The 15,541-nt window shown below is 32.3% G+C and overlaps 1 protein-coding gene and 1 pseudogene across 1 annotated transcript; both read right to left on the bottom strand.

Annotated features, from left to right (window-relative positions):
- Nucleotides 1–4,939: 4,939 nt before the first annotated feature.
- On the bottom strand, nucleotides 4,940–6,868 carry LOC107953936 (zinc finger CCCH domain-containing protein 14). The gene is made up of 2 exons (XM_016889381.2): nucleotides 6,178–6,868; nucleotides 4,940–5,548 (listed from the first exon to the last, which is right to left on the bottom strand). The coding sequence occupies exons 1-2, from the start codon at nucleotides 6,730–6,732 to the stop codon at nucleotides 5,246–5,248; spliced, it is 858 nt and encodes a 285-aa protein (XP_016744870.2). The 5' UTR covers nucleotides 6,733–6,868; the 3' UTR covers nucleotides 4,940–5,245.
- Nucleotides 6,869–9,582: 2,714 nt separating this feature from the next.
- On the bottom strand, nucleotides 9,583–14,661 carry LOC107953937 (lipid phosphate phosphatase 2-like; annotated as a pseudogene).
- Between the last annotated feature and the right edge of the window lie 880 nt (nucleotides 14,662–15,541).

Raw genomic sequence — 15,541 nt, 5'->3', positions numbered from 1 at the left:
CTTTTCCACTAAAGCTCAATGGTGCACATCCAATTTCTAATATACTTAATGATTAAACTAAATTGAAAGCATACTAAAACAAACATTTAAAATACATTATTACAATAATATTAAACATAATTAAAAGGTCATTTAAATGCATTAGATCACCGTGAATACTCATTGAGAGCAGTTATTTCAGATTTTCATCATAAGCACCATAGTATATTTAATTGCTTTACTCAAATCAAATCAACATGAGCATTCACCAATGAGATTTATATATCAAATTTAGTTATCATTACCTACTAAAACATTGCCCTTATTAATCAGATTTGCATAAATGGATACACGAATATCCAACCAAATCCCCAAAAAGCAATACATAAGCACAATGGTAAGCTATACAATATAACGAATCTCCAATGTTGGTTTACCACAATTTATCCAACCAATCCTCAAGAATTGTGCAAAGTATGACAAAACAAATCTCTTGGGCACACTAAGCTAATTCGTAAACACATAATCTTTTAAGAGTTCTATTCTATGGCATGTCAACTATACCCGAGAACTAGCCAATATCATTTAATTGGACCATTAATAGTTAGAAACATGTATTTCCAACATGAAAACCTCCAAAACATACCAACAAATTAGCATCATGATTTTCATTTGACATTTCAATAAAACATGTCAAACATCAACATTCACTTATTTCATCACATATCAACTTAAGCCTCGCATACATAACATATCATTTATCAAGTCAAACATATGACACAAAAATTGTAAAATTAATCCTCAAGCTAGCAATTTAGGCATTATCATGAAGCATATCAAAATTAGAATGTACAACTCGAAACCAACTATGCTTCCGACACATTTTCCTTCCCTTTCGCCTTAAAGCTCTCACCAACTTCTTTAGCTTCAAGTTCATTGCCAAAATAATAAATCAAGTCAAATTAACCATAAACAACAATAAAAATTCCTAAGCCTAATGAAATGATGCAATTCAATAAAGCGAGACTCTCATTTCACTTCCTAAACAACTTAAGAGAACTTTAACCTAAACGAACGAAAACCCTATATAGAGAAGAGAATTTTTTTTTAATTTAAGGAACATCAACGAATAACAAACAAACAAAAATTAAGAAAGACAAGAAAACCCAATGATTAAATATGCAGAATCGGAACAAAATCGAACTTTTGAAACTTTGAAGATTTTCGATGGTTATTTTGCGACGTTTGGCGACGTTCGTCTTCTTTGTAAGGAGGTTGCAAGAAACCGAGTCTATGAATTTCTTATGGTAATTTTGAAAGAAATCGAAACACCCAAACATTGAAATCTTTTCAATTGGAGATTCAGACGCAAGAAATTGCAGAAAGGGAAAAAATTAGAGATTTGGGGCTGATGAAATTGGGGCTGATGAAATTGGGGCTGGGGGCTGGGAGCTTCGGGGGTATACCCCAAATTAATTCATTAAGCGAAACGGCGATGTTTTGTGAAACGTTAATTCATTTTTGCGGCGTTTTCCTAAAAAACGCCACTATCAAATTTTTCCCAGTACAGAAACGGCGCCGCGTTGGGAAAGTTTAATAAATCTTTGCGGCGTTTTCTTAAAAAACGCCACTATCATTTTTTTTCCAGTACAAAAATGGCACCGCATTGGCAAATTGTTAAAAACCCTTGCGGCGCTTTCAGTAAAACACCACAAAATCGGGGCTAAGTAAACTACGTCGTTTAGAGTAGTTTACTTAAAATTTGCGGCATTTATATAAAGCGCCACTAATGCAGTTAAATTCGCAGATATAAACGACAGCGTTTAGAAAAAAATTAAAACATAATTGCGGCGTTTAAGTAAAAACGCCACTAAGAAACGCAGATAAAACGGCACCGTTAAGCACTAGTTTAATTTATTTTTACAGCGTTTACACAAAAAAGCGCCATTATTGTTTAACTTTCTGCGGCGTTTTGGGCAAAAACGCCACTATTGCTCAACCTTAAATTTATTTTAAAATTATTTAAAATAATTGTACTTTAAATTTTTTCATCTTTAACATATATTTTCCTATGTTTTTAGCTAAACCCTAAACATTAAACCCTAAAATATAAAATTTAAACCTTAAACCATAAGCCCTTAACCCTTACACCTTAATCTTCTAACCCCTAAACCCTAAATACTTAACCATAAACATACACCCTAAACTGTAAACCCTAAACTCTTAAAACTAAATCCTAAACCTTAATCTTTAAACCGTAAATGCACACCCTAAATCGTAAACACTATATAAGAAGATCCAATAACTCCTATACCCTAAGCCCATAACCTTAAACTTTTATACCTTATACCCTAAACCCTTAAATTCGTAACCTTAAGCCACTAACCCCTAGACCCTAAGCTTATAACCCCTAAACCCTAAGCCCTCACCTCTAAACACTCAACATGTAAATTGAAAACGTACACCATAAACACTAAACCATAAACCTACAACATAAACCGTAAACACTAAAGTAAATTGAAAATGAATCTTATTGCTTACCTAAAAACTAAAATAAATTGATTTTTTATTATTTTATCAATAACCCTAGCCCTTAAACCATAATAGCCTAACCTGTTAAACCATGAATAGTAACTAAGACCTTAACTATAAAATAATTAACTCTAAACCACAAGCTGTAAATTAAACCATAAACCCAAAATTCAAAACACTAATCAAAATATAATAAACATTATATCGTAAACCCTAAAATCCTAAACTGTAGACATTAAACCTTACATACTAAAGACTAAACCCTAAAATAAAATGTTTTTATTTGTGGCATTTTACCAAAAAGCGCCACTAATTCTCAACCTACAGCGGCGTTTATTATAAAGCGCCACTAATGCCACTAAAGATCAACTCCAAACGTTGCCGTTTAGCCAAGCTTATTTGCGGCGTTTGGAAAAAAACGCCTCTATATATGGGGAATTAGCGGCGTTTGTATAAAGACGCCGCTAGTACCACTACAGGTCAAAGTTAAACGACGACGTTCTGCTTAATTATTTGCGGAGCATTAGTGGCGTTTTTATAGTAGCGCCGCTAATGTACCGATCTTTAGCGGCGTTTTTATATAAGCGCCGCAACTGCTTGATCTTTACCGGCGTTTCCAGATAAACGCCGCTAGTGCCACTACAGGTCAAAGTTAAACGACGGCGTTCTGCTTAATTATTTTCGGAGCCTTAGTGGCGTTTTTGTCCTAGCGCCGCAAATGTACCGGTCATTAGCAGCGTTGTTTTATAAGCGCCGCAAATGCTAGATCTTTACCGGCATTTCCAGATAAACGCCGCTAGTGCCAGTACAGGTCAAAGTTAAACGACGGTGTTCTACTTAATTATTTGCGGCGCTTTTTGGAAAGCGCCGCTAATGACCGGTCTATAGTGGCGTTTTTCTAAATGCGCCGCGAATGCTCGATCTTTAGCAGCGTTTTTACCGTAGCGCCGCTAATGCTCCATCTATAGTGGCGTCTCTTATTCAAACTCCGCGAGAAACGCCGCTAAAGGTCAATTTTGGTGTAGTGATACTTCCTTTATAATTGTTGAAATTTTAATTTAGCTTACAATTTATATTTTGTTATAAAATTAAATATGTTGATTGGTTAATGTATGGATATTCTGGTTGGTTGATTATATTTTGCAGGTTTTTTATACAATTTTGGTGTTTACTAAAAAAAAGGGTCGGGCCAGGCCGGACTCGGGCTTAGAAATTTTTTCCCGGGCCAAGTCTAGACAAAATTGCAGGCCCATATTTCGGGCCGGGCTGGGCCCGGGCCTAGGACGCGGGCCAAAAAATTTTGGGCCCGACGGGTCCAACCCAAACCCGGCCCAGCCCATGATCACCTCTATGTATCATTATATTAAATTATTTAAATATCATATAATTTAACTATTATTTTACTTTCGACTATCATGTTTAAAAAATATATTTTAACTTTCAATTGCAATTTGACACCAATAAAGGCACTAAAGACTAACAGATGCACTTTTTTATTATTTTAGAAAAATATATTTTTCTAAAAATATTTTTCAACCGCAACAATAATAGAGAATTAACCTATAATTACCCAAAGTCAGCTCAACCTAAAATATTGACCTAAACTTTCATTCAAATCTCCTCTCATATTTATCAACAACTATTTTCAGCCTGTTTAAGCTTTCTTATATATTTTTTAAATTTTTAATTTTTTTGTAGTTATATACAATTTTTTACTACTAGTATATATTTTTTAAAATTAAAATTTTAAATAACAACTTAGCATATATTTATATTTATATTATAATATAATATATTTAATTTTCTTATTAAAGAAAACATACAAAATGTTATTAAACCTAAAAATGGATTGGATTGAGTTTGGGTTTTGAATTTTAAAACTCAATTCTAATTTGTATTTTAAACAGGTTTAAATTGTTTGCTCGAGCTCATTTTTAGTCTAATATTTTTATTTAAATCCTCCCAAATATCGAGTAGGTCTTTAAACTTTAAGAGATAATACAATTCTTGAACAAATATACATATAAATAGTTGTATATGGATCTAATTTTAATAGGAGTAATGAAAAATATATTATTGTAATATTTATGATTAAATGTAGGTATGTGAACTTTATAAACTTGATTAATATCGTTATATAATATATATATTAAATTTCTACATAATTTTTATAATTATATGTTTTTATATTATTAAATTATTTTATATGAATGTTGTTTTTTTGTATAGAATAATTGGATGCATGGATTTATAGCTAGCAATCATATTGTAATCTAACCGACACACAGCTAACACAATATTGTACAAAAACAACATTTTAAGCATCAAGCCAAATGATACCAACAGATCCATTTCAACTAACAAAATGCCTTCATCAAATTTTCACCTCTAGATAACATAAAATTTATGGAAATGTATGTTTTTGTTTTAAATGTTACAAAAATAAAGTTTCAAGTTTATGAACAGAAGATAACCATTTTCAATTATTTAACTCAAAATCAAAGATACAAATATATATATATATAATTTTTTTATTCTTTTTTGCATGTATTACAACATCAAATATTTCCTCTATAAACAATTCTCTTGCATAACGTACAATCAATAAAACAGTTTCCTTCCACACATGTAATCTAAATATTATTGTCTTATAATTACGACTTTGGACACTGTTATTTGTTTGCATGCGAAATAAGATATTTACATTAAGTTTATAGTTTGAATAAATCCGAAATTAAGGCGAAATTAATAGTTCTTCTTGTTCAGTAAGAGAATGACGGAAGTGGCACCTGTGACCGTACGGACAGGCTTCGCCGGCAAGGATCATGCGACAAACCTGGGTCTTATACCTAGGATGCCTAGTAACCGGACGTAGCTCAGTGATACCATGGGCGAACTGGCAATGGTCAGCGTAGGGACAGGTACCTGTCTGTTGCCATTTGTTGCATAGCTCTGTCTTCACCATTCCTTGGTTGTATACCTCCATTTCAATGCCTTTCTCTTCTCTTCTTGTCACTGGTGCTACATGTACTCGTGGCTGCATGATATTATAATTAGAATTATTTTTAAGGTTATTAATTAAGGATTAAATTATCCAACTATACATTAAAAGAAAATGCTTCAATATGGTCCAATAGAATGTTTTCAACGTGATTAAAAATTAAATCATTTCTGCCGCCAATAAAATTAAAGGTTGAACTGGTGATGGTTGTTGTAAGTCGGTACGTTCAATAATAAATGATTAAATTCTCTCCTTTCCAATATTATAATTCAATCATTAAGGAGGCTAAGATTGTATTTTTTTACTTAAAAAATAAGTAAATTAGTCTATGATAGATTAAAGAGAAAATTAGTCCTTTTTATTAAAAATTTCATCCATTTCTACTATTAAAAACCGGTATATATAGCGATGGAATAACCAAACAGTTATATATCCACGTATATCTCATGCTAACATACAATGACCATCTTTTAACGATAAAAATGGATGAATTTTTAACCAAATGACCGATTTGCTCCTAAATCTAATTTACAGAATTAATTTTTCTATTTTTTGAGTTGAGAAAATAAAATGCAATCCAGCTCTTAGTATAATGACCTCTATAGTATTTTTACCTACAATAAATATTTATTGTTCATGTAGGTACAAACAAGAGAGCAACTCACCGGCGGTGGATTGACGACTCTTTGCATATAGTTACATGAATTAAATGAAAGGCTCTTGGGCAATGATTTCTTCAGCCCCGTCTCCCATCTTTTCTCGTTCAAATCCGCCACTTTTTCGCAATGGAGGTTTCTATTAATCATGGCAGCTTGAGACGACTGGCTCAACAGCTTGATCAACTCAATGTTAGCTACCCGAAGATCATTGTTCTCTCTACGAAGCTTTTCAACCTCTCCCTTGATAGCTTGTAAGCGAGAAACACAAAGGTCGAAGTGATCACACAATTGTTGATACTCAAGGATAAGACGAGCCTGGTTGAGCCGGTCCTCAGTGGACACATCGCCGGGTACGATCTGTTTCAGATCATCGGAGGAGGAGGAACAAGTAGAAGGCGTAATGGAAAGTGATTCAGGGAGCGTAGATGAGAAAATGAAGTCGTACATTGTAGAGAAGTCGGTCGTTAGATCTTCAAGCGGCGGAGATAACGGTGGTGATACATAGTTGGCGATGGTGGTGGTGGTGGGTTTATTAGAAGATGGAGATGTCGGTTTCTCCATGATGAAAACACTTGGAAAATTTTGTCTCCTCCCACAAGAAAGCTTACGAAACCGTTAATGGTGTTTAAATATAAAGAATTGTGAACTTGAAGTTAGAGGTGACAAATAATAATAATGGATTAAAATATTTATATGGAGAATTTTTTAGCTTACAGAGAGATGAGTGGGGAAAAGGTGTTTGGTTGGCGAGAATGTTTTGGCGTGGTATGAAAGGATGTGAGTTGGAGAAAGAAAATGGTGAAGGTAATATTATGTTCAATATATTATTAATGTATAAATTTATAGGTTAAATTCTACTATTCATCCCTCTACTTTATGAAAGTTGGATATTTAGTCTCTTTACTTTAATTTGGTCATTTCTAATCTATGTACTTTTAGAATTATAAAAATTCAATCCTCACCAACATTAATTGTTAAATTCATTAAGTTAATGGATTAACTATTGTCATTTACGTGTAATGCCATCGTAGCTTACTATTTTCATATATTACTTACAAAAAATCTAGTTAATGAATTAACGATTGTCATTTGTATCAAAATTGAAACTTCAAAATTTGAAAAGTATAGGAGCTTAGAATGATGGACTAAATTTACAATTATACGCATAATATATAATTTATAATCGAATTTAACAGAACACATTTAATTACTATTGTTTGAGTTAAAGACTAAAAGTTAGGGGAGTCATCTATACAATATTACCATGCGTTAAAACGTTTCAACTTCTTAACATTTGATAAATATATGGATTAATTTTTATATGATTTTTTAAGTTAAAGATATGGTTATGCCAAAGTCATTTTGAAGTAAGATAAATAATAGGAATAATTATTATGGTTTTTGTTGCTTCTATTTCACAGCTTTAACTAACTATGCCCCTCTTATATAACCGACAACCACTACCACTATTCTATTTTGCACCAAACATCCTCCATTTATAACCTTCATTTTACTTTAGTTTTCTAACTTCAAATTATTTTATTTGTATCTTTAAATTATCAACGTTATATCAATTAGATCTTTTTGTTACTAAAATCATTAGTTTAACTGTTAAATGACACATCAGATCTCATGTGACATAATTTAAAATGACAATTTTAAATTCTTAATTTTAAGGTTTTCCTTCACTATTTTTACTTTTAAAAGTTATACGACAATGTTTTATGTATTCATTTTAAATTTAGCTGCATAAGATTTGATGTGTTATTTATCGGTTTTAATAAATAAATAAATAAGACACGATTGATAGAACACCAATAGTTAAGGGATGCAATTAAAATATTTTGAAATCTAAGAACTAAATTAAAATGAGGGTTATAGTTTGAGAATATCTTACTGCAATTGACTCTTCAATACTACATTGTGTGCTCTATATTTTAATAAAGGCAGAATTAAATTAAAAGGGTTTGGGTTTCTTCTAATGACAATTGCAATGTAGTAATCAACGCATTCACTCACAAAAGCGTTAGTTGGGTTGATAGTTTTCTTTTATACAATAATTCATCAATAAAATCATTAACCCATTTAATTCCTTAATTTAAAATCTGTGATGATTTGTTTGGTTGAAAACGGCATATATTTACGTATCAAATATTATTTCTCTTTAACGGTGTATAAATCAAATTATGACGCATCTTTTAAAAAATTAAAACAGAATTCACTTATTCTTATTACTAATGAGGTCTCATGATCTGATTCACTAAAGACTCATAAAATGTATCAATATAGAATTCTATGTTCAAACATAATTCCCTAAAAACCCATAAAACTATAAAAAAGTGAACTACATCATAAAAAAGTTCAAACATAATTCCCTAAAAACTCATAAAAAATCATAAAACACTCTTTAATTATACTATTCATATATAATTCAATTTATAATTAAGAAAAATAGTAATTCAATTGAATCATTTTAACATAAAATTTTGAACTTTTTGTCAAATTGTCTTACATAACTATGACCAAATGATAAATTCATGTTTCTGGTGCAATTACTATTACTAATTAATTACTGACAATTATGGTGTCCTTATCAAATGGTGTTTGATTTAATGAAGAATGAGATTTTTTTTTATTGACAAAAGTCGGTGGTTAGTCAATTATTGCGTTTATAGTTGCCAACTACAAATTGCATATTATTGACAATTTAGTAAGAAAAAATTAATTAAACATTCTTTAATACAAGTATAAATAAAGTAAGACGGTATCTGTATGAAGGCCGAAAACCATAGAGATTCTTGTATAAATTAGAATCGGGACCTTCTTCCTTTTTTTGGTGCCTGGAATCTTGGGAGTTTACCTGTCACTTGTCAGCTTTCATCAATGAAATGAATATATAATTGAATTTCATTTTGCTGCTTTTACTCCAGAAATAAGTAAATTAATTGTTATATAATGAATCAAAGAGCAGAACAATCTTTCTATTAAAAATTGTATTTATGTTTAATGTTAAAATTTGATCATTGTAAATCAACACACGTATTCACTGTCTGTATGAATCAAAGAGCAGAACAATTTTTAAGAGTACATATAAATGAAATTTTTAACAAAAAAAAAAATCAATTTACTCTTTGATATTATATACAGAGACCAATTTACCCTTCTTTTCTTTTTTTTGAGAAAAATAGAAAACTGCAATCTAACTTATAATACAAGAGTAACATGTATATATTGTTAGAGGAAAATATACTGTTTACACATCTTAGTAGTTAGAATTCAAAATTTTATATTATGGGGTTTAAATTAAGATTTATGGATGTTCATAAAATGGTTGAAGAAAAGTAGAAAAGAAAAAAGAAACATTCGAAATAATCATTGTTCATGAATATATGAAAAATATAATCCTTAAAATATATGAAAAATGCTTTGAAATAATTGAAGATACCCGTATTGAACATATCCGTATTCTTCACTCACCTCGATTTTGATAACAAAGCAAAACACTAGTCATGGCATGGATTTTTTTATTTTCATTTTTTTCGCTCCTCACATCTAAGCCAATAGGAGAAACAGAAGGAAAAGCTGTGCTACTTAATAGTAGTGTTATTATTGGCTATACAATAATAATATAGCAATAGAATCCATAACTAAGAGACGATGCACGTATATACAACGTATTCCTCATTTACATACGAATTTGGAACATGAAACTCACCTAGTTAACTCTTCCCCGATTCCACATCTTCCAACACTGAATTAGAATTGCGTGCTAAATGCATTCCCATAAATCCATTATCGGTTGGTTCTTGTTGGTTCGCAATCTGAATCTCTCCGGTCATTGCATTTGGAAGATTCGCGGCATTGATTGTGTTTGTTGTATTTGCAGTCGACTCCTCGATTACTCGGAAATAAGCATAAGTCCCTGAACCTACAAACAATTCCGTGCAACAGTTCAGATAAGACGTTCAAGTCTAAAAGTATGGCTCACACGTATGCTCAACATTTTAATTCTTTTTCCAGATATTTGGAGGATTATGTCAGCATGAGTCAAACACAAGGGTACTTAGGAGAACATGAAGAGTTCGAGTAACATAGTACACGAGCATGGCAAAAAAAGCTTCTGTAACCAATCAAACTAGCAGTTGGTAGATGGGAAGGGAAGGTGGGAAGGAGGCTTTTAAGTGAAAAGGAAGTAGCTTTCCTCCAATGCACAATCATATAGTCACAACAACCATCCACGCATTAAAACTTCAAAATGAAATTCATAATAGAATTTCCGTGGATAAAAGTAACATGGAGGCCCCTGTACTAGAAGTCAAATTGTACTTTGGCCCCTCTACTAATAAAATGGGTAAATTAGTCATTTGTTAAAAATTTCATCCATTTTTACTATTAAAACTAGCCATTGTACGTTAGTATGAGGTATACGTGACATGTCACGTGTCACTATCTGGTCATTCCGTCAGCTACACCAATTTTTAACAGTACAAAGGGATGAATTTTTTTAACAAAAAAGATCAATTTTCTTTTTGATTTAACATATAGGGACTAATTTGCGCATATTTTTTGCTGAGGAGGCAAAATGCAATCTGACTCGTAATACAAGGGCCTTCATGGTACTTTTACCAATTTACGTAATATAAAAAATATATATCCTCCTAGAAAGGTAAATATTACAGAAATTTCACGACAACCATGCATTGAAAATTTTGTAGTCTCAGATTCATAAGTTATCGTGTTCCCATTTTACAATTAAAGGAGAAGATGCTATTCTAACCATGTTCCTTGTATGCTTTGCAGAATCTCACTAGTAAAGCATTTTTTGTAATGTATGAAACATGTAGAATCAACTTGGCAATAAGAAAAAAAAGAGTTTTTGGTGCATACCATTTGCATCGTATGGTGGCGGGTAGAACTGCAAGTAGCAAAATGTAGCCACTACGAGCCCTACAAATGATAGTCTTAAGAAAGTTAATAGACGAAGTCATTAATGAAAACAACTCCATAGTATGAGCAATATACCAACCTAGGAGACACCAGCAAAGACATCTTGCCAGTGGTGCCAATAGTCATCCACTCGAGAAATGCCCACAAGTGATGCAACCAACAAAGGGAGAAAAACGATACATAGTTTTGCAACATGTCCTCTACGGTCAAATGCTTTGATCTTTCCGGACAAGTAAAGTGAAAGAAAACCCAACCCGGCAAAGGACCCTAAAGAACGAATCCAGATATCCTCCAATGGTTACAATCTGAAAATATTCATTATCTCAACAAATATGAACATTAATTGCCCATATAACAGGACTTACAAGAGGTATGCCCACTTGGAAAGCTTTTATGCCCTTCCCTAATGACACTCTTATCACCATGACAGATGACATTTCCCCATTTATCATAAACCTGAGAAGTAATAAAGTTGAGTTCTTTGCTAAAAATGTTGACATTAAAAAGTTTATATTCTGAGAATAGCAGGTCTACAGAGGCATACATCCTTTCCATCTGGGAAACAGCGCCAAAAGAAGTCTGGCCGAGGTCTTCCAACTGCATTTTTTATCGAATCAGTGATAACAGCCGTCACTAGAACAGAGAACAAGAGGCCTGCATTAACAAACTAATTTTAGTCATCGCTTTAAGGTTATGATACGTTTCAACTATGCAGAAGAAAATGTTGTTAATAAAACAGAGAAATATCCGAAAGTTACACTTACCTAGAACAGCATGATGAAGATCATAAACATCCCTTCTACGAATGTACACAAAGATAAAAATCAGCATGGGCAACAGAACGGCATACATCTAAATATTGGGGGGCAGGAAAGAGAGAGAGTGAGACAGGCAGAATTTCAGAGAAAGATCTCTTATACAGAAAATAAGGCAAACAGAATTTACCGGCACAGCCCAAACAGGAACCGTATTACTTTGTAAGGGGTATCTTAGATCATCCATCATATCCTTCCCAACAAAGCGATAAAATGGATGAATGATAAGGATGACAACCCATATCACCACAAGCAATACAAGAATAAGCCAATCATGCATGTGTGTCCTTGCAATGGCGAAACCATGGGACCTTATAGTATGTGAACCAAGCTGGACTTCATCCATTTTATACTGTTTAAAAATATGAATGTCAAAGTACTGTTAATATTATGTATTATAAGATCTTCCCAGAGGCACAATAAGAAGGAAATTGACCACAACCATCATAGGATGCAAAATCCACCAGTAAACAAGAAAAACAACAGAAATAAATTCCACCAGAAATCATAGGTAATACATTTTTCTCAAGGGAAGAAAGATATGCAGCATAAGCAACCTTATGCCAAAGAAAATAACTGGAATGAAAAGTTTCTTGACATCTTTGTATGATTCATCACAGAACTTTGAATAGAATACAGCATTGGCAGGATTACTCTCCGTTTATATACAGTTATACACTTCACTCCCAAGAAAAAAAATTAATGAAAAGAATGTCAAGGAGAGTAAGTTAAAAATTACAACTCCAATATCCAACAAGATAAAGACAAAAGCAACACAGCAAGAGTTGGCCATCTCAACATTCTCAACTATGTTCTGTTAAAACAAGGATGCCTAGTATTCATCACTCTCCTCCAAAAGAGACATTTAATGCCGGTATATACCTTTAACCTACGAGATTTGCATGCTTGAATATTCCGATATGTTAAGGTCAAAGAAAGGTTTTGGTAATTCAAATGTAAAAAGGTTTTGGTAATTCAAATGTAAAAGAAAAAAAATGCGCTACCTCTTTATTCCCTTGTTCTATCAATGGAAGAAGGTCAGAGGATGACAAACAATGACTAGCATTTGCAGGATTCTCCACCCTCATGCTTGATAAATCCTAGTCAACAACCAACCGATCTTCAGGGATTAAATATGAACCACCCTCCCCCTGACCCCACAACCCCAAACACACCAAATTCCATCCCTTTACACCTTGAATTAGGAAAGTTTGAGTTCAGGTTTAAATTTCCACTGTTTCTAACTTCTGAATGATTCTTGAGCTTGAGAGAAGATAGTGGAGGACAAATAAGCAGAGCACATAGCCGGCATATATGTATGAATTTTTTTTTAAAAAGCATTTTTCTTATAGCTAAGAGATCAGTCCATAGATAGAACAGACAATAAGCAGAAACAAGAGGTAAAGATCACATTCCTTGAGATTTTATCTCTTTAGCATGTTGAAGAATAGCAGTGATCGACCCTATAGATGAAAACTATAAAGCATGGGAACTATCTTAACTGAATCAAATAGTTCAACCATACTTTCCCATGCACAGGAAGCACAAAACTCATGAATGGATGGCTTCTAAGCATGAAAGACTTATGGTTAGATGTTAGAAAGCCACAAATTGAACAAAAACCAAACTCAGGATTCTCTTTTGGTTTGAATACTATCAGATAATCAATAACAAAATCCTATTAGTACATAACTAACTAAACAATCACTCATATCTAGAATCTCCAGTATATATCGACACAAAGTAACATGTCAGCATCAAAGACAATATCCAAATTTTGGGGAAAAAAATCTTGTCTATTCTTTACTTGATCTTAAGATAAGATCTTAGTAATAATTGATAGTGATATGCATTTCAATCCTAGATTCCTTTAGTCTTAGCTGAAAGGAGCAAATAAACTAACTGGAATTAGTATGGTTTAAAAGAAAAAAAAAATTACTGCAATAATTGAATAATTAAGCACCATAACTTACCATAACATGTATAAATAGTAAATCATCAAACTTTAATTACATATAACACTTCTAACAAGTTCTAACAAAATGAAATACTCTCACAAACATTTAGAACAAACTCCAGACAGTATAATCCCCAAAATTCCAGAGTTTAGTTACCAGAAACTATAAAAGAAAAAAGAACATGATTCTCTCCCAAATCACAATTGTTCATTCATACCAATATTCTACCATACGAAAAGCATAAACCAATTATACAGGAACAATGGAAATACAAATAAAACAACTAGATCAAGTAAAAACAGAACATTCATAACATAAGAGCAGTTAAAAATACTAATTAAACTGTGAGCTATATTTAAAGTATCAAGATATGAAACTCAATCTGTAAGATAAAAAAATTCGAGTCATAAAATAGCACAAACCTTGAAAATATTACTGAAATTCTTAAGCCATGAAAGAAAAACTGAGTTCCAAGAAGCCATGAGGTATAAACTAATAAAAACACACAGAGGCACAGACACAAAGAGAAAGATGCAGATAATAAAATGGGTTTTCTTTTTACAGTAACAATATGTATATATGCCAAACGCAGAAGAAAAAACCCAGCAAAAGAAAAGTCAAAAATTGAAAGAGACTAAAGTGATAGTTTGCTGTTCCCACACCAAGGAATGTATACACAAAAGCAAAAGATTCTTGTCCTCAATAATTCTGATAACAGTAATAGTAAAATGCGAACCATTGATTGACAAAAAAAATGATTGAAATAAAGAAAGAAGTTACCTTTGAGCTATTGGGGAGAGGGTTCGGATAAATGAAAATAAAAAAAGTGAAAAAGATGATTGGGTGTTGGGATCCAAGTGGAAAGAGAACAGAGGAGGGTTGTTGCAGCTGACGGCGACCGAGTAAAATAAATTAAAAGAAAAATAGATATAATTAATAATAATTCCTATTTTTTATTTTTTTAAAATGATTTATCTATTGTACCTGTCTCAGATGTTAACAAAAAAAATGAAAATAAAATTTAAAAAATTTAGATAAATGTCCCATTAATAGGTTTGAATAAAAAAGGAAAAACACTTAAGCATTTTTGTTTAATTTTTTTACGCGATTCAATATATCAAATATTTCGCGTTTGGTTTACGAGTTTATAAATCTTTGATTTCCCGTTGTGGAAAGGACTCGAATTTGAAAGAGTCTATTGGGAACGTTGTATTTAAAGCAATTGGACCGTTTTGGCCTTTGAAACCGACGACGGTCAAATTAATACGCAATAAATGGTAGTGAAAATGTCCACAACGTATTACCAAGGTTTTGTAGTTTAGTCCTACCTTGGTCGGGGGGGTTTCTAATATCATTTATTGTAGATGACTTTTTCTTTTTTCTTTTTTTATACGCGGAATAGAGGTGATCATGGGTTGGGCTATCCGGCTCGCCTGAAAGATGAGAGAGTTCGGGTAAAAATATAGACCCGAAATATGGGTTTGGGCAAAAAGAGAGGCTCGTTTAGAAAACAGGTCAGGCCTCAGGTAAAACTTTTTTGGCCTGGGCTTGGGCCGACCCGGTCTGAATTATATATTATATATATTTCTTATTTTTAATCAAATATATATTTTTTATATATATTAAATATATATATTTAATATGGGCTAG

Source organism: Gossypium hirsutum, chromosome D07 (assembly GCF_007990345.1).
Source record: "Gossypium hirsutum isolate 1008001.06 chromosome D07, Gossypium_hirsutum_v2.1, whole genome shotgun sequence".
Taxonomy (NCBI): Eukaryota; Viridiplantae; Streptophyta; class Magnoliopsida; order Malvales; family Malvaceae; genus Gossypium; species Gossypium hirsutum.
The sequence above is the reverse complement of the archived record's forward strand: the minus strand, read 5'-3'. Positions and strand labels throughout refer to the sequence as shown.

Bases quoted from the DNA above. Each gene is read 5' to 3' on its own strand.
- LOC107953936 (XM_016889381.2), bottom strand. From the start codon at position 6,732: ATGGAGAAACCGACATCTCCATCTTCTAATAAACCCACCACCACCACC. The intron at 5,549-6,177 runs GTGAGTTGCTCT...AATATCATGCAG, and splicing joins GAGTCGTCAATCCACCGCCG to CCACGAGTACATGTAGCACC.